Raw genomic sequence first — 25162 nt, 5'->3', positions numbered from 1 at the left:
ACTTTAGTACATGTCCTCGCCAACTACTTGCTAGTTTCTTCTTTCCCTCCCTCCCTCCCTCCCTGCCTCCTTTTTTAAAAAAGATTTTATTTATTTATTCATGAGAGACACAGAGAGACAGAGGCAGAGACATTGGGAGAGGGAGAAGCAGGCTCCATGCAGGGAGCCCAGGATCACTCCCTGGGCCAAAGGGAAGCACTAAACCCCTGAGCCACCCAGGCATCCCCCTCCCTCCCTTCCTTCCTTCTTCCCTTCTTTCTCTCTCTCCCTCTCTTTCTCCCTCTCTCTCTGATTGTAGCCATCCTTGTGGGTGTGAAGTGATACATTGCAGTTTTGGTTTGCAGTTCTTTAAGGATAAAGGATACATCTTCTCAAGCTAGTGGCCATTTGTGTATCTTTTTTGGAGAAATGTCCAAGTCCTTTGCTCTCTTTAAAATCAAGTTGTCTTATTGTTCTTGAGTTATAAAACTTCTGTATATATATGCTGGATCCTAAATCATTATCAAATATGTGTTTTACAAATATTTTCTTCCAGTCTCTCAGCTGTCTTTTCACTTCCTTCAGAGTGCCCTTTGATGCGCAAGTGTTTAATTTGAATGAAGTCCACTTTATTTTTTATTTATGCTTATATTTCTGTGTCATATTTGAAAATCCATTGCCAACTCCAAGGTCATGAAGATTTACTCCTATATTTTCTCTTAAATTTTTTGTGGTTTTAGTTTTTTTTTTAAGATTTTATTTATTTATTCATAGAGAGAGAGAGAGAGAGAGAGAGAGACAGAGAGACAGAGACAGGCAGAGGGAGAAGCAGGCTCCATGCAGGGAGGCAGGGAGCCCGATGTGGGACCTGATCCCGGGTCTCCAGGATCACACCCTGGGCTGCAGGCGGCGCTAAACTGGGGCTGCCTGTGGTTTTAGTTCTTACATGAAGGTTGTTGATTCATTTTTTTTTAAATTTTTATTTATTTATGATAGTCACACACGGAGAGAGAGAGAGAGAGGCAGAGACACAGGCAGTGGGAGAAGCAGGCTCCATGCACCGGGAGCCTGACGTGGGATTCGATCCCAGGTCTCCAGGATCGCTCCCTGGGCCAAAGGCAGGCACCAAACTGCTGCGCCACCCAGAGATCCCTGTTGATTCATTTTTTAAAAAGATTTATTTATTTATTTTAGAGAGAGAGAGCGAGAGCGAGCACATAAGCAGGAAGGGCAGAGGGAAAGGGAGAGAGAATCTCAAAGAGACTCCATGCTGAGTACAGAGCCCAATGAGGAGCTTGATCTCACAACCCTGAGATCATGACCTGAGCCGAAATAAAGAGTCAGACGGTTAACCAACTGAACCACCCACATACCCTAGTTGTTGACTCATTTTGAGTTAATTTTTGTGTATGCTCTGAGTTAAAAGTCCAACCTCATTCTTTTGCTTGTGGGTGTCCTAGAACCCTAGGTTGGAAGAAACTATTCTTTCTCCTTTGAATGGTCTTTTTTTTCTTTATTTTTTAAAGTTTATTTTCTTTTTTTTTTTTTTTTTTTTAATTTTTTTTTTATTTATTTATGATAGTCACACAGAGAGAGAGAGAGAGAGAAAGAGAGAGAGAGAGAGAGAGAGGCAGAGACACAGGCAGAGGGAGAAGCAGGCTCCATGCACCAGGAGCCCAACGTGGGATTCGATCCCGGGTCTCCAGGATCACGCCCTGGGCCAAAGGCAGGCGCCAAACCGCTGCGCCACCCAGGGATCCCTAAAGTTTATTTTCTTCAGCAATCTCTATACCCCGTATGGGGCTTGAACTCAAAACCCTGAGATTAAGGGTTGCATGTTCTTCTGACTGAGCCAGCCAGGTGCCGCTCTCTCCCATTGAATGGTCTTAATATCTTCCTCAAAAATCTATTGGTCATAGATGTAGGGGTTTATTTTGGGGTCCTTCATTCTGTTCCATTGGTCTATATGACTGTCTTTATGCCAGTACCACATTATTTTGACTGTAGTTTCATAGTAAGTTTTGAAATTAGGAAATGTGAGTTCTCCAACTTTATTCTTCTTTAAGATTGTTTTGGCTATTTGGGTTCCCTTGAAGTTCCGTGTCTGTGTATTGCTTTAGGTCATAGGACCAGCTTAACAATAGAAAGTCTTCCAATCCATGAGCATGGGATGTCTTGCATTTATTTAGGTCTTCTTTAATTACTTTCAGCAATGTCTTGTACACCACCATTGTACAGATCTTTCACCTCCTTGGTTAAATTTATTCCTAGATATATATTTTTTTGGTTGCTATTGTAGATGGAATTCTTTTCTTAGTTTCCTTTTCAGATTGTTCATTGTTGGTGCACAGAAACACAACTAGTTGATCTCATATCCCACAATTCCGCTTTTGATTTGTTTATTACTCCTATTAGTTTTTTGTTTTGTTTTGTTTTTGTATGTGTGGATTCTTTAGGATTTTCTATATATAGATATCTCCAGCTTTTTTTTTTTTGATATCTCCAGCTTTTTGAAAGTTCATATTATGCCAGTTTGCTTTTGTAAAATACCTACATTAGATCTACATTAGTACCTATTTTTGCTAACTGGAGGAAACCTGAAGAGGATTTTTCCTTTTAGGAAAAAAAGGTGAAAAGTAAAAATAGCATTCAGTGTTTGTTTTGCAGAGAGCTGTTATAGAGGCAACACATACCTGAGCAGTGGCAGTGGTACCACCAAACTCCTTTGGCAAGAACTACACTCAGCATCTCAGCATTAAGCCACCATAGCTCTGAAGTATATCTGTGAGCATCTCAGCTTTGTCTTGATTTATTTTGTGCAAGATGTGTCCTAAGCTACCCAGAACAGCCTAGGAGAGGTAATTTTATGGATCTAGGAAAGCTTAAAAACATTTCCATATAAATTAATGGTCATTGTTTCTTTGCTTTATGTCATTCCAACTTATGAAAGGCTTCATAAAAACCTCTCTGCTTTTGGATAGCAGGGAAACCTATATAGGATCATGCCATCTAGGATTAGAGATGATTTTATCTCTTTGTTTCCAATTTGGATGGCTTTTATTTCTTTTTCTTGCCTAATTGCTTTGGCTAGGACCTCCAATACAACGTTGAATAGCAGTGGTGAAAATGGGTATCCTTGTCTTGTTCCCGATCTCAGGGGGAAAGCTTCCAGTTTTTCACCACTGAGTATATGTTAGCTGTAGGTTTTTCATAAATGTGTCTTATTACATTGAAGTTTCTTTCTGTCCCTACTTTTCCAACTGTTTTTATCATGAGAGTGTTACATTTTGCCAAATGCTTTTTTTAGTGTTGAGATGATCATGTGGTTTCCCTCCTTGTTCTAGGAATGTGGTTTGCTACATTGATTGATGCTGGACCACCCTTGACTGACTTTTCTTTAAAAGGAATCTTGATGGCCTTAAAAGAAAAAAAATCCTCCTGATCCTGGGTATAACTTGGAAAATACTCTTGACGACATTTCAGCAAATTCTGTTGCGAAAAGTCTGCAAGAAGTATGCAGATCAGAGAGTTCTTGGAAATCTTGAGAATTTTTCCACTTCCCTTAAAAATATAATGTTGAAATTTAAGAAGAAAAAATCTTTTAGATACTAGATTGATGTGTTTGAGCCCTGTTGTTGTTGTCATTGTTTTTTTAATACATCTGTATCCCAGTTTCAAAATTCATTCTCAAATTTCAACATGTTCGGGTTGTGTTTTTGTTTGCTTCTTAACAATACTTACTTCAAATAACAATGGTGTACTCATTAACAGGACAGAGTTAGTGTGGCAGGATGAGACATGGGTAAGAAATCAGAATATCTGAATTTGTATATTTGACAAAATGAATTTGTCTCTTAAGCTCTAACTTTAAAAAATTTATTTTTCATTTGAGAGAGAGAGAGAGAGCGTGAGTTGGGGGGCGGGGGTGAGGGTCGGGGAGAGGTGGAGGAGAGGAGAAACAGACTTACTCCCTGAACAGAGAGCCCAACATAGGACTCTATCTCAGAACCTGGAGATCATGACTTGAGCTGAAGGCAGATGCTTAACCATCTGAGCCACCCAAGTGCCCCAAACTCAATTTTTACTGGAAACTGTTCTAGACCCTGGAACAGAACAGACTCTCCTTGGTCTTGCTGGGTTTTTATTCTAGTTATAAGCATACGCCATGCATACCTAGCACTAGGAAGAAAAGCTAGAAAAGAAGCTCCTTCCAGAACCATGATGATGATTATGACAGTAATCCAGGAATGCAATGATGCTGGTGGTGGTGATGATGAAGATGATGATGATAGAAGCAATAGTTTGTTTATATCTATGAATTGGAATATAGTGAAGAGCCTTTGTTTCTTTTAGGGTTATAGCTTTATTGAGATATAGGTTCATATACCGTCCAGTTCACTCATGTCAACTATATACTTCAGTGGTTTTTAGTATGTTCATGGAGTTGTGTAACCATCACTACAATTTTAGAACATTTTCATCCCTTCAAACAGAAGCTCTGTACCATCCCACCAGCCTTAGGCTAGCTCCATCCCACCAGCCTTAGGCACCTTAACTAGCTCCATCCCACCAGCCTTAGGCAACCACTAACCTTTCTGTCTTTATGAATTTGCTTATTCTGGGATACATGGAATCATACAATGTAGTCTTTTGGGACTGGCTTCTTTCATTTGGCATAATGTTTTCTTTTCTTTTTTTAAGATGTTATTTATTCATGAGAGACACAGAGAGAGAGGCAGAGGCACAGGCTCCCTGTGAGTAGCCCAATGTGGGACTCCATCCCAGGACTCCAGGATCACGCCCTAAGCCAAAGGCAGACGCTCAACTGCTGAGCCACTCAGGCATCCCTATAATGTTTTCAAGATTCATCCATGTTGTAGCAATTCCAATGTTCCATTCCTTTTTTTTTTTTTAAGATTTTTTATTTATTCATTTGAGAGAGACAGAGCACAAGCAGGGGGAGAGGCAGTGGGAGAGGGAGAAGCAGACTCCCTGCTGAGCTGGAAGCCCGACATGGGGTTCAATCCCAGGACCTATAGATCATGACCTGAGGCAAAGACAGATGCTTACTCATCTGAGCCACCCAGGTGCCCCTCCATTCTTTTTTTTACAACTGAAAAATATTCCATTGTATGGATAGATCACCTTTTGTTTACCCATTCTTTAGTTAATGGACATTTGGATGGTTTTTACTTTTTGGGTCTTATGAGTCTATAACAAGAGCCCTTTAATAGGCATGATCTATTTTTCTCATCCATGCATGCTTATGATTTAAGATGAGTATGTGTTACTGTACCTAAATTAGAGGTAAGAAACTGACATCTTGGAGGCTTTCAGGAATGTGCCCAGGACCACAGAGCACGTTGTGGGCAGAGCCGCTCTGTCCACCTCCTTTCGCCTCTAGCGCTCTCAGCTGAATATACAGAGCCCTAGGTTCCTCTTGTCCCATGAACTTCTTTAAGACAGAAATACTCAATTTTGTAGACTCTAAAATATCTTTCCTTTTTTCCTTACAGGTTTTCTGAATGATCTTGCTTCTTTTTTATCTTGTTTGATTTTTTCCTGCTTGACCTTTTCCTGGATAAAAATCTGGGGGAAAATGACAGACTCTAAGCAAGTCACCAAGAATAAATCAGAAGGGAGCTGTATCCCAAGCCAGGAGCCTTTTCCAGCCTCAGACAGCTCAGGGGGGCCACCAAAGAAGAATGGTAACAGCAGCCCTCTGCCAGAGACTCCTAACCAGGCTGAATCAGCCTCCCACAAAGATCCCCAAGATGCTTGTGAGCAAAGAAATTCCAGGCCACCTCCACACCAGAATCTCCCAGGAAACCCCTGTTCCTCTGATGACACCCCTGCAGCACTCCAAGCCAATGAGACAGGGACCAAAGGCCTGAAGATCCCAGATACTAATGGCCTGTCATCTCCAGCCAAGCCCCAAGGCCAGCAAGCCAAACCCCTCTCCAAAGAAGACGAGAAGCAGGAGCACATCAAGAGGCAGCTGATGACCAACTTCATCCTGGGCTCCTTTGATGACAACTCCTCCGATGAGGACCCTGGTGCTGGCTGGTTCTGGGAGTCTTCCCGGAAGGGCAGCCGGGCCAGCCTGGGTGCCCTTTCCCTGGAGGCTGCTCCAACCATAGGCGAGCCTGAGCACCCCGGCCTTGCTATAAGGTAATGCGCCCTATATCCTTATGAGTGGGAGGCATGGAGTCAGGGTGGGGGCTGCACCCTATCCCCCAACTCAGCTGTCTGCTGATGCCTACATGCTGAGGGTAGTTATGATAAATGCAGAACACATAAGCCTTGTCTTCTTCCTTCCTCCCTTTCTTCCTTTCAAAATTATTTATTGAGCATCTACTGCACATACAGGGCCCTGTGTCAGGAGACTGTCTTTCTAGAACTTAGCCTAGTGTTTGGGGATGATGGCCTTATGTGTGACTCGTTATAATACAAGTTGGGTGAGCAAAGGCTGACAAAAGCCACACCGGATGATGAGGGCCTGGAGGGTAGGACAGTTTCCCAGCCTCCTGAAGAGACATTCATCTATTTGTTTGTGGGTTCTTTCAATGGGTAACTGGTAACTAAAGTTGTCAAAGCAGACACTCAGCCACTGGACCCCCAAGCAGCAGTTTGCTGGGTGCAGATGCCAGTAGGTCTACTACAGGTGGGTGTATCCTAGGTGTACACCTGGTGGCTTCGTTTGTTTTTGTTGTGTTCGAGCTTTGGCACCTCCCTTCCCAAAGTACAAACAATACAGTAGTTCTGGGTAGAAAACTCGGGAAACAGACAAGGAGGGAAAAGAACCACCTACCATCCCTTCACCGGTCAGAGCGTGCTCTGCTCCCCTTCCAGTGTTTCTTCCCTTCTCTTGGTCTGTTCCCTTCTCTGGGAGTGCAATCCCACTGGCTGTTCTTTTCAGCACCTCTTGTACTCCCTCCCAAATATGAGAAGCCTGGATGAGGAGGTGGCTTCTTGCATAGGCACCCACCTTCCCAGGGAGCTTAATTTGAACCCTGGTGACTAGAAGTAGAAAGTAGAGGAAAGAGAAAGGGCAAGTATTCCCCGTACTGACGATCTTCAGGGGGAAACCAGTTTGAGGTTCTGGAAGGGTTAAAGGAAGGGAAGGCTTGAAGGTCTGGTACAAAGTGTCAGAACTTGGTTCTGACCAAGGTCAGACAATGTCTTCATCTGGGCATCAATGGGATAATGCTTGTAAAGTATGCACAGTTTAGTACATAGTAGGTACTTAATAAGCAGTAGATTCCTCTATAGCTTCTTTCCTTGGCTTGTTCTTTGTCCCCCAAACACCCACTTTACCCACCACTTCACAGTTTGTACCAATTATCCGTTGATCCCTTAGAACGACAGTACAAGGCTGGTGGTGGCAGATCCCCATTTTACAGATGATAAAACTGGGGCTTGGAGGTGAAGTACTTTTCCCGAGACCACACAGCTAACAAGGGGCAGAGCCAAGCTTCGAGGCCAGGTCTGTCAGGCTGCACACTTGGTTTCATCGTGCCAGTGTGGTCCCTCCAGTGATCTCCAACATTTGCACCCCTCTAAACTGCTTCTTAACCTCAATGTGGCAATTTCGACAGGGATTAGGGAAAAGCAGATGAGATGAATTCACCCAAATTGACAAACATTAGAGATTATGTTGAAGTGGATGTTCAGTCGGGGTTGCTAAGTGGTATCTAAGTAGGACAGGTGGCAAGATACATTTATCACAACAGCCCCAGCAGGAAGCAAGATGGATATGTTTCTCCTTTCAAGGAGTGTCCCAGCAGGGAGATGGGAAAAATACAAACAAACAGGTAAACCGAGAAGATCATTTTTCAGCGTGCCTGGTGCCAGGAGGAAAGCAGGGTACAGGAGAGGGTGTACCTGAGGGGCTCTATTTTATTTTATTTTACTTTTTTTTAAGATTTTATTTTATTTATTCATGAGAGACACAGAGAGAGGGAGAGGGGCAGAGACATAGGCAGAGGGAGAAGCAGGCTCCATGCAGGGAGCCCGACATGGGACTCTACCCTGGATCTCCAGGATCAGGCCTGGGCTGAAGGCGGTGCTAAACGGCTGAGCCACCCGGGCTGCCCTAGGGGGATCTATTTTAGAATGAGGTGATCAGGTCAGGGGAGAGTTCTTGGAAGAGGCAACTTTCAAATTAGACTTGAGCAGGCCAACAGAAATTTCTGCCATTATAGAGTGTTCTAGAATGGAATGTCCTGGAACTGTGCTGTCCACTATCATAGCCATTAGTCATACATAACTATGGAAATTGACATGTGGCTAGTGTGACTGAAGAATTGAATTTTATTTTTTTTAATTTTCTTTAATTTTTATTTATTTATGATAGTCACAGAGAGAGAGAGAGGCAGAGACATAGGCAGAGGGAGAAGCAGGCTCCATGCACCGGGAGCCCGATGTGGGATTCGATCTTGGGTCTCCAAGATCACGCCCTGGGCCAAAGGCAGGCGCCAAACTGCTGCGCCACCCAGGGATCCTGAAGAATTGAATTTTAAAATTTGATTTTAATTACTTGAAATTTAAGTAGCATCATGTGGCTGTCAGCTATTAAATTAGCATAGCTCCAGCCCTAATGGGTAAGAAGCAGTCAACCATGTGAATTACTTCTACCAATGCTACTTATTTTTTTTAAGATTTTATTTATTCATTCATGAGCGACACAAAGAAAGAGGCAGAGACACAGACAGAGGGAGAAGTAGGCTCCTTGCAGGGAGCCGTATCCAGGACTCTGTCCTGGTCCCTGAGCCAAAGGCAGACGCTCAACCGCTGAGCCACCCAAGCATCCCTCTACCAACGATAATTAAAAACTCATGAAGACAGCAGGCATGCCCAAGTAGTAACATTCTTACTAGTATTATTCTCTCCTGAGTTTTGGATTCCCAGAATGTTGTGATGATCAAATGAACTAATGTTTCTAAGGTATTAAGCAAGAGAATAAAACACTCAATAAATGGTAGGTTAAAATATGGAGCTGGGGCAAGTCTCCCCACTGTCTCTGCACTACTCACCATTTTTAGGGGGCTTTGCTAGTTTGTGCTTAAACCACAGCTTTTCTGAGCTGTGAAGTTATTTATTTATTTAAAGATTTTATGTACTTATTTGAGAGAGAGAAACAGAGAGAGAGAGATCACAAGCAGGGGGAGCAGCAAAGAGAGAAGGAGACACAAAGACTCCCCACTGAACAGGGAGCCTGTCCATTCAGGACCCTGGGATCAAGACCCGAACCAAAAACAGATATTTAACCAACTGAGCCACTCAGGTGCCCCTGGGCTGTGAATTTATGAAGGCAAAAGATACTTAACTAAGGGCCTGTCTTTGCATGACAGTGAACCAAATGTTTTTTTTTTTTTTTTTTTTTTTTTTTTTTATGATAGTCACAGAGAGAGAGAGAGAGGCAGAGACATAGGCAGAGGGAGAAGCAGGCTCCATGCACCAGGAGCCCGACGTGGGATTCGACCCCGGGTCTCCAGGATCACACCCTGGGCCAAAGGCAGGCGTTAAACTGCTGTGCCACCCAGGGTTCCCGAACCAAAATATTAAATGAATTTTCTGCCTTTATATCCTTGTTACATAGAAACTTAGCACTCAAAAAAAAAAAAAAAAAAAAAAAAAAAAGAAAGAAAGAAACTTAGCACTGTATGTCACAGCACCATATGTCAGTCTTTTATCGTGGCTTATCCCAGGACTGGGGGGAAGGGTGCAGAGGGATCTTGGTTTTTTATAAACTGTGGGGTGGTGGGAGATGCGAAGGGCCATGGTAGGGCAGAAGGAGGACCAGTGTGCCCTTGGGTGCATCCCTTACCTTCTCTGAACCTCTGCCTCTTCATCTATAGCAGGAGGAGGTTAGACCAGCCCCCTGAAGTGTGACCCCTGGTCACAAATCTCACTGGGCATACCGTTATTTCGCCCCCAATCTACATGCTTTCTAGAGTCCAGAATTTTAGGATTTTGGCTCCCAGGACAACTCAGGTAGTTCTTCCGGTGCCTCTGAATATATGGCATTTCCATGCTCTAGTAGGGTCCCCAAATCAGAGGCCTCCAATGGAGGAAACCAGCATGTGTTCCTGTTCCTGATGACCTGGAATGAGAATCCCATGGGGCAGTGTCTTCAGGAGGTCAAGGCTTAGACACTTGTCCTGGTGCTGCTATCTCCCGTGGTTGATTGGGTGAAAAAAATGGTGTCAAAACCCCTGTGTTCCAGCCTGTTGGAAACAATGATAACAACATGAAGCCGAGCATTCCGTTAGCCTCTTGTGAAGTTTTTGGCTTTGGTATTTTGGTGCCTTTGGGACCCTCAGTAGCCTCGTGTTTGGTAGCCTCCTACCCCCACCCCCTGTGTTGACCCTTTTGCTGATATCCATTGGCAGCCATCTTGGGTCAACTGTGAAGAAATGTTAGGGGGGCCTCCTAATCCCACCGCAGACCCTCCAGAGTGTTGCTCTATGGAGGGTCACTGCTGGGCTTTTTTCTTGTACAGACAGGGTGGTAATGCCTTTTCCCTGGGGGGCACACAGGTCAGAAGCCCAGGCCAACGGCTGGGCAGGTGGCTTGCAACCAGCTGGAGGGTTGTGGAGATGAAGCGTGACACAGAAGGCCAACGAGGTGATAAAGAGTCCCTGTTAAAACCCAGGAAGCTCACTTTGTTATTATTATTTTTTCCTGATTAGCTGTTAAATAATCTGTACTCTGGGCAAATCCCCTAACCTTCTGAGGCTCAGTTTCTGCAATATGGAGGCAAGGAGCAGGGGTTTGAGCTAGTTCTTCCAGCTTTTCCCATTTTGCGGACAGAAAACTACACCTGGGGGGTTTATTCCAGGGGTCTGCAGTCCCTTGGAAGCCACGGCACAGAAGTGGCACAGATAGGCCTGTGGATCTTCCCTGATGCTGGCAGTTTGTTCACTTGGCCTTTGTGTCACCTTGAAGGTCACCTTGTGGTTCATGCTGGCCTCTTCTTGCCAGGCCACCATCTAGGCAGCTGAATAGAAAAGGCACCTGTTTACTCTTGTGCTTTTGGGGGGAGCCCTTTGAATGATCTTCATTTTTGTTTGCCCTGTGCTTTCATGATTTCAGAATACCCACACTTGTATCCCCATTCTGGGCCTTTGAGCTTACTGTTCCCTCTGAGCTGAAATGATTGCTTTCCTCCTCATGCCCTTAAACCTGTGCCCAGGGTCTGCTCCAAGGTATGTGACCTGTATAGTCAGCTCTGTTGTCACCTTCTTGAAATTCTTAATAACTTTTGAATAAGGGCTTCCACACTTGTTTTTGTATTGGACCCTATATATTCGGTAGCCTGTCCTGCCTGCCCATCAAAGTTACCTCCTCTGAAGGGCTTTCCCCCCCTTTCCTGCCCCTCTTCCACCTTTATTTTTTATTTATTTATATACTTTTTAAAGATTTTATTTATGTGAGAGAGAGAGCGAGAGCACACAGTAAAGAGGGGTAAAGGGAGAGAGAGAAGCAGAAGCAGACTTAACGATGAGCAGGGAACCTGAAGCGGGGCTTAATCCCAGGACCCTGAGATCATGACCCAAGCCAAAATCATTAACTGATGTCACATGCCCCACTCTGGCACCTTTAAAGTATTCCCCATGTGCCCCTGTTTCTTGACTGATTGATCTGGCATGTTTTCACCACACTTAATCATGCCTAGAGATCATGTCTTTAATTTCCTTATGTGTTGACTTGGTTGTTAAATGTCTCCTATGCTGGTCGACAAGCTCCATGAAAACAGGGCCATATGGGTCTCCACTTTTCTGCACTGCCTAGCCTAGTGTACATTCATGGTAGGTAGACTCTGAATAAATAAATGCATGAATGCAGTGATCAACCAGGCTTGCCAAAGACAGAATTCTGCATTCCTGGGGCATGAAAAACACTTAGGAATAAATATGGGAATGAATGAATGAATGAATCGAATGAATGAATGAATGAATGAATGAACAAACAAATGAATGGATGCCTGGATAGGTGAACAAATGAATGAATGAATGGATGGATGGATGGGTGGATGGATGGATGGGTAGGTGGATAGATGAGTAGTAGGTAGGTAGGTGAATAAATGAATGCATTGATAAATGAGTGAATAGGTAAATGAAGGAATGGATAGATGGATGAATGGGTTAGATGGATGGATGAAGGGATGGGTGAAAGGAAGGATGGATGGATGGGTGAATAGGCATTTTATTGTTGCTCTTTGGCAGCAATAGTATTTTGTTTTCATAAAATTCTTGCCCAGGTGGCTCAGTGGTTTAGCACCACCTTCAGTCCAGGGCCTGATCCTGGAGACCCGTGATCAAGTCCCGTGTCTGGCTCCTTGCATGGAGCCTGCTTCTCCCTCTGCCTGTGTCTCTGCCTCTCTCTCTCTCTGTGTCTCTCATGAATAAATAAATAAAATCTTAAAAAAAATTCCTTTAAAAACTCTTTTTCCATAAATCTTGTGATTTTGTAGACTAGTTCTGTGGTTAAACCCCAATTTTTTTTCTGCATTTTATATGGTTGTACAATCTCCCTATTCCCTTCCACCTTCCCAGCCAGCAAGGGCAGGCTACGACTATGGACTTAGTGACTTTGTGCTGTCTGTTGCCTTCTCTTCTCTTCCTTTTTGGGTTCATCTCAGGCCAGGGGTTGGAATTGGCTCTTCCTTGGACTTCAGAATAGTCCCTAAGTGTTGAAATTCCCATGCAGTTCTTAGAAACAAAGCTGGTGAAAACATTACATGTAACAGAATAATTGCTCACATATTGTGGAATGAAGGTTATGGGGTAATCCCACTTTGGTCAACAAGTGGTAGTGTGGTTGGTGCACAATGGGTCTAGGGCAAGATCCTAGTTCAGAGTTGTCTCTTACTAGTTTTTTTATCCTAATAGTTCTACCCTGTGGGGTGCATGAATGGACTGAATGGGACGGGACAGGTTCAGGATCGTTCAACTGCAGTCCTGAAATTTAAAGTTATGGCACAGAAGTTCATAAGTGGGCCATGAACTCATTTAGAAGAAAGATCGCCTTGAATAGATCTGAAGTTGTTTGAAGTCTTTATTTATCCTGTTTTGTGTGAATATTCAGGTTTTCAGCTACAGAAATAGAAACATGAAAATGTATAGCATAAAGCCTTACCATCCCCCACCCCAAAAGTTCTCAAATTCCAAAGCATACTGAGTCCTAAGAGTTTCAAATTTTGGATAAGGGATTGTGGATAATGTAATATGCTTAGAATATCCCCTGGCAATTAGTAAGCACAGAAAATGCTTGTGATTAATAAATGTGTGTGTGTGTGTGTGTGTGTGTATGTGTGGTTGGAAAGTCTATAAGGAATGTGTCAAAATGGTTAATCGTTGTCTTTATGTGGTGCAATTATAAGTCATTTAAATTTTTTTCTTCATTTTTCTAACTTTCTGCTATAAATATTATAACAAATATTGACAATGTTTAATAATAAAACATTATTAAAAATGTTGGGGGAAAAAGTGAGCCAGTCATCTCACTTCCAAGATAAGAAACTGAAGCCCAGAGAGGTTCAGGGGTCTATCAGGGAGAGACCAACCCCAGCAGGATGATCATAGGTCCTGAGGGCCATTGGAACCCAGATCCTCAGCAGGTGCAGTTCAGAAAGTAGTCTGCTCCTCCTGCTGTTGATGCCTAACCTAGGCTCCAGGAAAGATGTCTCCACCCTCCTCCTAACCTGTTCTTAGCATTAGTGAGAAGAGTCAGAAGACAGGGCAATTCACAGGGTAGCCAGGAAGCTGTGTGACCTTGGGGATGTCACCTACCCTTGCAGGGGGCTGGACTGGGATGCTCTGAGGTCCTCTGTGGCTCTAATAGCCTTTGCTTTGTTTCTTTGTGTGCAGTGGGGTGCATGGGGGGCTTGGAGCAGGGGGAGATAGCAGTAGCAAAGCTTGTTAATTTAGAACCATTTTCTCCTTGGCCGGTTACTATGGATGGTCTGAGTACCAGGTAAGCCTAGGGACAAACTCAGATGAAATGCTCAAGTGATGAAGCTAAGGTTTGTCCCATCCATTGATGGTCTTGGAAGCATTTATTGCAGCTCTGCTGGGTGCCAGGCTCTAACAGCACTAAGGATGCACAGACAATGGGACCTAGCCCTTGCCCTTGGAGAGGCCAGTGGAGGAGCCTAACAGGCCACAAGCCCAGAGCACTTCCCTTCATCGATGGGAGAGAATAGCTGACAAAGAGCTGGCACATGCTGACTCTTCCATTTGGCTGTGAAGTGGCCTGGGCTGAACTGTCACCTTTCTGGCCTCAGCATCCTTCAGAACGAGGTCACAGTGGTACCTACCTCATAGGGCTGGTGAGTTCCTGAGTCCCCAGCCCTTCAAGCAATGCCACAGTGGATCACTGTCATCCAATGCCAAGAACAGTGTGCTTCACAGGACCCGCAGTCAGACAGGTCTGGCTTCCAATCTCAGACCAGTCCCATGTCCTCTCTCAGCTGTGATTTCCTACTCTGTCGGAGCGGGATAATACTGGTGTCTACTTCACAAGTGTGCTGAGATCACATGAGAAGACGTAGCAGGTGTGGACAGCCCAGGGGCTGCCTCGGGTGCCATCGGTGGAATGGGCATCTTCCAGAGTTCTCCCCAGTGGCCATGGCTCTTCCCAAGCCTGCCCAGGCATACAGCTTTAAGGTATAACAGCCTGTATCCACAGAGGAGGGACACAGGTGAAGTGTCTCTGACAAATGGATGCAGGGACTGGGGCTTTCCCCTACCTCCTCCCCCACTGCTCACTTCCATGCTGCGAATATTGAGTTTAAGAGAGGTTTTGCAAGGCAGACCTCAGATCCCTGGGAGGAGGCGAGTGAGGGTTTGTGGAGTCTGGACCGAGGTGAAGGAACAGCAGACCAGCTTTCTAATGCCAGGGACCTGGCTTCTCCCTTTTGTCCCAAGTAGCGTCCTGGGATGGTTTGCAGAGGGCCTCCCCCAGGTCCTTCCTGCTCATCATCACCCTCCCTCTTCTCTGCTCCAGGTAGCGAGCAGGTCATAAAACTTTAAATTGCCTGTAAATATTTTTATTTGTCCCTCAATGAAATGCCATGGATCTTTTGATAATGTTTTAATTTATTCATTCCTTTATTGATTTAGGGGGGACTGGGAGAAACCCCATTTCCAAAACATTTTAGCTCCTAAGATGTTTTCTGGGAGCTTGTATGTGGGGGGTGTTCCCTGTTTTTGCATTGTTTCATTTGTGGACTGGATATTGAGGTTCGGAAGAGGTTGGCTATTCATACAGGATACAGAGTGACTGAACATCCCTTTCTCTCAAGGATCTGTATCCTGCTTTAGAAGAATCTTTCATTCTGCTCTATGCTTAATGTAACATTTCCCCAATCACATTTGGAAAGGGATTATTTTATTTTTCTTTGGATGAATGCACATCATATGTGGGTGAGCACACAGAAAAGTGGAGAGAAGGGGTTTGCTCAAGGTCACACGGTGTAGGGACAGGCTCAAGGCCGCTCACGGCTTAGGCATTTCCACTGTGCTGATAGCCACTTGCAAGTGCTCTCTTGTTGTTTGTGTGTGTGGTGTTTTGCTGTTGACCTGGGTTTTCCCCGTGCAGTACCAACAAGTTAAATTTAGCCTCTGAGGAGTCTGACCAGAAGGGCTTCTAGCACGAGGCTGTACCTGCAGCCAGGTTTAAACTGTGTCATTGGAATCACAGTGATAGTTTAAAGAAGATGTTTATATAAAGGTGGTGGTGTGAGTAAGCATGTATGTTATTCTTTGCTTCCTATATTCTATACCCTAATAACACAGAGAAAAATCCAAGTCATTATCACTCTGATGACATGCAAAGCGCAGACATCTAAGTGAAATCCCATTCTTGAGAAGCCCCCATGTAAACGTGAGGTGTGTTAGGATGTCTCTAAGGCTGTATGAGCGGAGCAGTTAGCTTAACCACAGCATTCAACAGATGTTGGGGTTTTTTCAGTAGAGAATAAAAATTCAGAGCAATGCAAGTTCTCTCCTACTTGATCCTAACTGATTTGAGGTAGGGTAGGAGTGTTCGGAAATACTTTCACTTCCTGATTTTAATTGTTTTCCCTATTGTGAGGTGATTAAATTTGGATCATTTAGAGGATGGATTTTTTGGGGGTTTGGTTTGAAACTTTATTTATTTATTCATGAGAGACACAGAGACGTGGGATTTGATCCCAGGTCTCCAGGATCGCGCCCTGGGCCAAAGGCTGCGCCACCCAGGGATCCCAAATCTATACTTTTTAAAAAGATTTTATTCATTTATTCATGAGAGACACAGAGACGTGGGATTTGATCCCAGGTCTCCAGGATCGCGCCCTGGGCCAAAGGCTGCGCCACCCAGGGATCCCAAATCTTTACTTTTTAAAAAGATTTTATTTATTTATTCATGAGAGACACAGAGAGAGGCAGGCTTCCCACACAGAACCTGATGCAGGATTTGATTCCAGGACCCTGGGATCACGACCCAAGCCAAAGGCAGATGCCCAACCACTGAGCCACCCAGGTGCCCCAGGACAAGTCTATACATTATGCTGTGCTCAGGACAGGCGTAGCTACCAGCTGTCACCATACAACTCTATTACAATACTGTTGACTATAGTCCCAATGCTGTACCTTTCATTCCCAGGACTTTTGTGTTCCATAAACTAGAAGTCAGAAAGAAGTTTATTTAGGGTCACAGGGCAGCTGGGCTCCCTTTGCTAGATGACCCAGGTGGTCCAAAGTGTGTGTTAGAAGCTCACTGAGTGGGCAGGAGGCCCTAGAGCCAACATGTCCCTGGGAAGAGAGGCGAAAGAATAAGCAAAAACAGAACTTGGAAGCCAAGAGTTGACTTGCCTTAGGAGGTTTTACCAGGCACCGTGGTGACATCTGACTCATATCAAATAAACCATATTTTTCACCACTTCCCTATTGTGTGTGTTCAAGCACATGAAATGCTTGCGAGTTTGTCCCAGCTGCCAGTCTGTAGCGGGGGTGCCCTCCTGGAACCCTTCTCTCCAGTCAGGGCAGCTGGGGAGGAAAGTAGGCAAGAGGGCTTTTTTTAAAGTCTCTGGCTGCTGTCGACCGGCGCCCAAGGTCAGCGGCGGCCCCGCTGGATTGGCCAGTCCGGGGGGCGGGACCTGGTCCTGTTGAGGCCAGGAGGGGGGCCCGGTGAGGAGGCCGGGCCTCGTGCAGGGGGCGGGGCCCTCCGGGGAGGAGGGGCTCGTTTGGGGGCGGGGCCTGGCCGGCGCATCACCCCCCCTCCCCCCGCCCCGCCACAGGATACGTGCGCTCTGGACTCATTTTGGGATGGAGGAAGCGCTGCGCTTGGTTGGGCGCCTGCAGGCTGCAGCACCGTTCGGCCTGAGCGGCCCTCCTCCTCCCTGTCGCGACCTGGCTGCCCTGCTGGGCCCCGGGACGGAGGTCCGCTTCAGGGGGTTAAGGGGTGCAGGCTCTGCATCCCGGCAGCAGCCGGGGGGGATTGGCCGGCGAGCAGGTCATTATGAGTCCTGCCAAGTGCAAGGTCTGTTTTCCTGATCGCAAAGTAAAGTAAGTAAGTCTGCAATTTTAATGACCGTTATCTTTTGCAAACTTAGGCCATCGTGCCCCCCCCCCCCGCCCCCAGTAAAGACAAGCTGTGTGTCCCCTTAGCTCCACCTCCTCTTCCCCGCCCCCATCAAAGAAATGTAGGCTTCAGTTTGGCCACTGGGGAGGTGGAGCCCGCCTTGCAGACACTGGCTGGTCTTGGTGGTTGAAGCGGAGGCCGGATTGGACGGATTTGGCGGCGATGTTGATTGGAGGGGCTCTCTGGAACACACAGGTGGACAGGCTTGGGGGGACCACGCCTACTTCCTCTTCCTCCACTCAGCCTTGATAAAGCCTTGATGGGTCTGGAAGGCAGGGCTCTTTGAAGTGATTATGAAGCCCTAGGTGAATCAAGGGCCACCTGAGCAGGCATGGCTTTTAAGGGTATTTTATGAGCACTGTGCAGGCATTTCTGTGTCCGAGTGCTTCCTACCTCCATGTGCTTGATTTCTTGTCTTCATTTTATTGCATTAAAAAAAATTACCAAAGTAATGTTACGTTTGTTGTTGAAAAGTCAGAAAATTCTAGATAAGCTAAGAGAAGGAACAAAATTCATCCTAGCCACTCCCTACCCCCACACCATGATCTTTATTAACAGTTGCTGGATAGTTACTGAGCTCATAAGCATGTCAGGGAAGTGAAGTCTCAGAGCCAGAAGGATGGTTGTTTAGGTCCAAGGATGGGGCAAAAAACGTGCCCCAGACATGCAGCCAGCCCTCCAGGAGGCGGCTGACCTTCCAGTTCTCTGGCCCTTCTGCAAAGGAGAATAACAGGGCCTTCAGGGGACCCTTGGATCGCTCAGGGCTTATCTGAGCAGAGGGCTTGCAGAGCGGGAGAGGTCCTGAGTTTGAATCATGGTCTCTCTTGTGCACTACGTTTTTGGTACAGCATGACAGTTACGTTTGGAGCCCTGATCTGACCCCTGTGGCAAAACCCCTCAAGTCCTACAATGTACCCAAAGTGGGCCATGTGGTCTACAAAAGACACATTTCCACGCCCCTGATCTGTAAGGCTATTGACACAAAAGTTTAACATATAAATCTTGAATCACGCTTAATTGTACACTCCCGTCCAAAAGAAGACTTTTCACAAACTATTATAATCTGAAAGAGTAAGCCTGCAGGAATTGAAATTGTCCTATCATATGTGACTTCACTGCTCAGTGGAAATTCTGCTCAGAACCAAGGCCAGCTGCCAGGTTGAAATGTTGGTTGTTGGTTTATTAGTGGTTCTCACCCCCAACTGCACATTCGAATTCCCTGGGGGGTAGGGAGGCTTTGGTAAAATGGGAATGCCTAGGTGCGCTCCCTCTGCCTCCAACAATCCCTCCTGTCCTGGGGATGCTGATTAATTAGTCCAAGTGGGGCCTGGGCATCAGCATTTTTAAAGCCCCTCAATGTGATGGAGCATCGAGTCAGGGCTGAAAAGCACTGCCTAATTCAGAATTGACAAACTGTTTTCGTCCAGGGCCAAATAGTAAATATTTCCGGCTTTAAGACCTTATGGTCTCTGTCACTACTCAGCTCTGCCCCAGCAGCCACAGAGAATCCATAATTAAATGGATCTGACTGTATTCCAGTCACGCTTTATTTATGGGCACTGATGTTTGAAATTCATGTAATTTTCATGTGTCGGAAAATAAGATTCTTTCAACCATTTAAAAATGTAAAAGTCATTATTAGCTTGTGGGATGTACAAAAGCAGGTGGCACCCAGGATTTGGGTTTTGGACCTTAGCTTAATGACTTCTGGCCTTGCCAAAGTGGCCATCCTGGGAAGCGCTGACAGCATGGGTGGCCCAAGAAATTTCCAAGGGTCCAGTCCATTTGTCTGGGAGCCCAAAAATGAGTTCAAAGTTAGCAGCCTTTACTAAGCTATGCAATGTCCTTTCTTTCTTACTTGCTTGGTGATAATAGTGAAGTCTTTATGTCCATCAGGTCAGCTAGCATCCCTGTTTTGCAGAAGAGAAGTAGTGGTAGGGTAGGGATGCAGGGGCTGGTTAATGTCCACAGCACAATAGCTCCATACTGGGGCTCTTATCGTGGCTGCCCAGCAGAGAGGCACCTCATCTAAAGCTCTTTGCTGCACACGAAGCCCAGCAGTGAACCCTGGACACACTCTCCGAGGCAGACACTATTAATATTTTCGATATTGTCATCCTGCAAGGGAACTGAGATATACTACTGCAGCAGCCTTCCCAAGACCATATAGGTCATGAGTAGTAGACTCTGCGTTCAAAGCCTGGGAGGATGGCTGTAACCCACCAGGGTTTCTCAGGTGAGGCACTGTTGATATTTGGGGCCCTGTGTGTAGTAGGGGTTGTCCTGAGCATCCTAGAATATTGAATAGCATCCCTGGCCTCTATCTACTAGATGCCAGTAGCACACTGCCTTCCCCACCTTAGCTGTGATCACAAAAAAATGTCAGCAAACATGGGTCATGTGTCCCCTGGGGAACCAAACTGGCCTCAACTGAGAACCCTGCAGTTCACATTTTGCCTCTCAAATGTAGGTGCTTGTTTTTCTAAAATCCAGACAATGGAGATACTTCCTTTTACCTCAACTATCCTTCTGCCTCAAACTTAGACTCTGGAGGTCAGAGTTAGATTGCAAGCCCAGCATTGCCACCTGCCAGCTGTGTGGCTTGAGGTCATTGGGCCTCTCTGACCCTCAGTTTCCTCGCTGTGAGCAGGGAATGGCGGCCTCCCATGCACAGATTCAGTAGGAAGCCCCCTGTACCTGATTCACAGTGACACTCGAGAATGTTTATTCCTTCCCTCCCAGTGTCTCTGCCTGGTCTTGTGCCTGAGCAGCTGACTGTGTTTGGTGTTGGGCTGATAACTCTGAGGTGTCGTTGATTGCACCTGAAGCCATTTACAAAGTCACCCTGGGATAATGCAGCCTCCGCTTGCCTTGGAACAAATGCTGGCCAAAGGTCAGCCTTCCAGAGCCAATGTTGGTTGGCTTCCATCTTTGTCAAAAACGAATAAAAATAGCCACCAGCCTGGAGACTGGGTCTGAACCAAGGCTACTCCGGCAGCATTGTGTGTTCACCCACCTAGCTAGTTATGATGGGCTTGTGACCCACCTGATGGATGGGCTCTGTCACCAGTTTAGAAATCAAAATGGTGGCTGAGAAATTTCCAGGCTATAAAATGGTGTTTTTCTCCTGGTTGACTTTTTTGTTGTTATTGTGCTTTAGGTCAGTTTTCTAGAGTTTTAATGTTTGTGTGTATGGAAGTGGGATGTCTGAGACTATCTGAAGCCAAGTTGGGGAGGGCTGTAGACAGAGTGGGGAAGAGTGGATGGATGGGGAGCAGACCCTAGACAGAGGAGTGGCCGATGCATTTCCTGGTGAGGTTGGAAGATCAGGAGCCTCTGATCCTCTTGGTCTCACTACACTGAAATGGTAATAGAGTTTACTGGCCAGACACCATCTTTTGCTTTATATATATCATTTAGCTTTTACAACCTAGTGAGGTATATTTTACTATTCTCATCTTATAGTTGGGGATGCTGAGCACCCGGCTTAATGGATGCCAGAATGACCATTGGCTTTTGGTATCCCTCTTACAAAATTCATAGCTTTTTTTTATTTTTTTTCTCATTGAAAATAATATATCATTGCAGGACTTAACAAACATAGACAAAGAAAGGAAAACAGGAACCACCTATAACTCCACTATCCCGAGATAACTGCCTTTAACATTTTGGTATCTGGTTCCCTAGATCAGGGGCCTACATGCCACATCTGCCTGTTTTTGTGAAGAAATAAAGTTATTAAAAACAAACTGAGCTACCTGCTGGTTGATGGGATGTAATTCTGATAAAAGCACTGTTCACATTTGCAAGATGATAATGACCTTCTAAAGTACTTTCCTAAATCCGATCTCGGTTCAGTGATTCAGTCCCAGGAAGTCTTTTTTTTTTTTTTTTAAGATTTTATTTATTTATTCATGAGAAACACAGAGTGAGAGGCAGAGACATAGGCAGAAGGAGAAGCAGGCTCCCTATGGGGAGCCTGATGTGGGACTCTATCCCAGGACCTCAGGATCATATTCTGAGACGAAGGCAGATGCTCAATCACTGAGCCACTCAGGTGCCACAGTCCCAGAAGGTCTTAGAAGAAAAACTGCTCACAGTTTGTGGCAGGGGGCGAGGTTATTTTAAGGGCCAGAAATCATTTGTTCATCTGTCTGTTCATTTATTCAGGCCCTATGGCTAAACTCAGATGGATGGAGAGTCTTCGTTGAAAACACATATTCTCTTGTGGCATAGAAACACAGCGTTCATTTTCTCTTTTTGTTCCCCTGGCCCAGAACTTTGTTTTTCCCTCTGTGATAGGCAGAGTGTTTGGCGGCTCATGCTGGGGAGTGGGAGCAGATTGCAGACTTGTAGGAGACTTTCCCATGGGGACCTGTACTGAACATGAAGATTGGTACAACAACATTTGCTGGTGTAGTGGAAATAGCCCTAGGCCTGCTGTCTTGCTCGGTGACACCTTTGCCTGGCTGGACCTCTATTTGCCCATCTATAAAATGAAATTTCTCTTTGCTATTTATTTGCTTCCAGTTTTGCTGGTTTTTGCTCAGATGATAAGTGGTGGCATGTTGGTAGTGTTCCTTAAAATTAGTTAGTTCTTCACCAAAGGTTTGGTCCTTGAACCCACTCATCCTTGCCCTCACCACATGCTTAGTAACACAGCTGCTCACAGCTATGGGTGGTTACCTGCTAGCCTAATTCTTGACAGACTGCTCCCAGCTTAATGGCTCATTGCCATGTTATGTAAGTGGACTGAGGGGCACCTGGGTGGCACAGTCAGCTGGGTGTCTGATTCTTGGTTTTGGCTGGGGTCCTGATCTCAGGGTTGTGAGATCAAGCCCACATTGGGTTCTGTGCTCAGCATGGAGTCTGCTAAAGACTCTTCTGCTGCCCCTCCCCTCCCTCAAATAATTTTTTTAAAAAAGATTTATTTATTTATTCAGAGAGAGACGGAGAGGCAGAGAGAGAAGCGGGCTCCATGCAGGGAGCCCTACGTGGGACTCGATCCCAGGTCTCCAGGGTCACGCCCTGGGCTGCAGGCAGCGCTAAACTGCTGCGCCACCGGGGCTGCCCCAAATAATTTTTTTTTTTTAAGATTTTATTTATTTACTCATGAGAGACACACAGAGAGAGGCAGAGACATGGGCAGAGGGAAGAACTGACTTGATCCCAGGATCCTGGGATTACAACCTGAGTCGAAGGCAGATGCTCAACCACTGAGACACTCAGGCATCCCACAAATAAATAAATCTTGAAAAGAAAAGAAAAAAAAAAGAACATAGACTGAATGCGCATTCCTGATTCTCTTCTATCAATATTCCAGCGAATGACAGCAGAGAGATGTTTTTTTAAAAAGAGAGATGGAAACCCATCAAGCCTGGCAGAACAGTGGGGAAGATTCGCAACCACATTTTAGAGGGCAGAAGCAGATGGACAAACAGTAAATGGCTTAGCAGAACCAAGAGGGCTGAGTCATTAAGCAGCAGTGAGGACAGCTGCAAACCCACCTGATCTGTGTTCTCAAAGGTGCAGGGACTGGCAGCATCATGTACCTCTGCACTTGGGGCTTAAGAGGGGGTACCAAAATGAGAAGAATTGGGTAAAAAGATGCCCGGATTTTCTTGCCTGCTTTGCATGACTAGGGGTTGCCCATTTCCACCCCAACAGAAAGTAAGTGGTTCATTCTCTGGAGGAGGACATCAGAGGGTCTCAGGACTGGAGACTGATGGGCATAGTGGAGGGTATGAGGCCTGAATCCCAAACACAAAGATCAGGGTCTGTGTAGGTGCTGAATCCTGAAACCTGCCCTGCCCTCCTGCCCCCCCAGACCTGTCCCACTACTTCCCCCACCATCCCTTCCCTGGCTCCTGCCCAGCTGAGAATTGGACCATTGAAGGAAGAAGACTCTAGTATACTTGGGATTTCCGGTATGTAGGCCCCCTTCCCCCCTCCAGATCCTGAGCACTGAGCTCAGGGGCTGCTGGCTCCACCTTGTACCTCTGCCAGCCCTTTAGTTAGTTTTTTGTTTTTGGTCATGAGAAAGTAACTGAGGCTTGGGTACTGTTTCTAATATGGAAGGCAGGCCCCAAACAATCCAACCGAGGGACACAAGAGACTTGGAAGAAACAGAAACGATGCCGGGAGAAGAGAGCTTGAAAAAGCTGCCATTAATACCTTCACTGAAGCCAGAGAGGATGTTGCATACATAGGAACAAGATGCACAAGAGGGAAACTTGGCGAGCCAATAACAAGCTCTTGGGTATTAAAGGCACAACAGCAGGTTAGGAATCTCCCAGAAAGTGAAAGACATCAAAGTTTTGGTCCTCTGAACCCACTCATCTTTGCCCTTGTAGCATGCTTGGTGACACAGCCATTGGACATATCTGTGGGTGGTTAACTGCTAGCCTAATTCTTGACAGACTGCCCCTAGCTTAATGCCTCATCACCAGGTTAAGAAAGTGGACTGAAGGGCACCTGGGTGGTGCAATCTGCCAGAAAGTGAAAGACGAGATAGGAAATAGAAGAGGGGAAAATTTTAGACAGAAACTTGCAGGCCAGTCTAAGAATTTCAACATCCAAATAATGAGGCTTCTGGAAAGAATAGAGGAAAAGGAGGTAGATAAATCATTTGAAGGAAATATTTGAAGACAAATCCTAGGATGTGGGTTTCCACATTGAAGGAGCCTGTTCACAGCCCCACTGGTGGAAGAGGACACATACCTGAGTACATCCCTGTGAAACTGTAGACTCTGGAAGACAGAGATAAGATCCTATAAGCTTCTGGATTTAAAAAAACAGGTCACCCATGAAGGATCAATGTATCAGAACAGCTCTGGTTCTGTGTCCTTGAAAACCACAACATAATGGTGCAAACCTTCCAAAACTCTGAAGGAAAAGGTTTTCCCTTCTAGAATTCCATACAGAGCCAAATGACAGGGCCAAACCTGAGAGGAGAAAGTTTCAGAATTTTCAAGACTATGAGTCATTAACTACCCTCACCACTCTCAAACACCTTTCTTAGAAAGCTACTGAAGGGTGTCTTCTACTGAAAAAAGAGAATAAACCAAAAAAGCAACACATGGGAAACAGGAAACAGAGATCCAGTGTAGAATGTAAGAGGATCTCCAAAGTGATAGTGATGAGGTAGCCCAGAGCAGCCAGGAGCAGGACAGGCATGTTAAGGGTACCATTGTCATCTGCTCTGTTGTTGTACCATCTTTTTAGTCAGATAGAACTATTGGAGGCTATGTCCCAACAAAACAAGGGAGTCTACCAAAAAAGGAGTCTAATTTGTGATTCCTCTCAGGGATCATACGCCTAGGAAAGGCAAAAGAGATCCTAAGGATGTCAGCAAAAGGAAGTCCCAGAATGACAGTTGTGTAGTGGGTCTGGAGAACAGCCAATCAGGATGAGAGGAGAGGGTAGAGGGCTGCAGAAGGGATATCACCAATGAAGAAAAATGGAGCTGACCAATTATCTTGTGTACTGCGAAGACATGAGGAGGAGTGGACTGCATTAGCAACAAGTGCAAGGAGAGCTACATGGATGGAAA

The 25162-nt window shown here is 45.5% G+C and overlaps 1 protein-coding gene across 5 annotated transcripts in view; it reads left to right on the top strand.

The window, feature by feature from the left end:
• ACACB (acetyl-CoA carboxylase beta) overlaps window positions 1-25162 on the top strand; it is a 130318-nt gene that overhangs the window by 18443 nt on the left and 86713 nt on the right. For 3 of the 5 annotated variants that reach the window (XM_077876025.1, XM_077876026.1, XM_077876027.1), the window contains one exon: window positions 5496-6150. In XM_077876025.1, coding sequence (XP_077732151.1) covers window positions 5579-6150 — 572 coding nt within the window. In that variant the 5' untranslated portion in view covers window positions 5496-5578. Of the gene's footprint in view, window positions 1-5495; window positions 6151-14349; window positions 14652-17350; window positions 17535-25162 lie in introns of those variants that run through there. The other 2 variants (XM_077876028.1, XM_077876029.1) reach the window with 2 other exon arrangements.

This window comes from Canis aureus, chromosome 27, assembly GCF_053574225.1.
Source record: "Canis aureus isolate CA01 chromosome 27, VMU_Caureus_v.1.0, whole genome shotgun sequence".
Classification (NCBI taxonomy): domain Eukaryota; kingdom Metazoa; phylum Chordata; class Mammalia; order Carnivora; family Canidae; genus Canis; species Canis aureus.
Note: the sequence above shows the minus strand (reverse complement) of the source record. Positions and strands in the feature narration are given on the sequence as shown.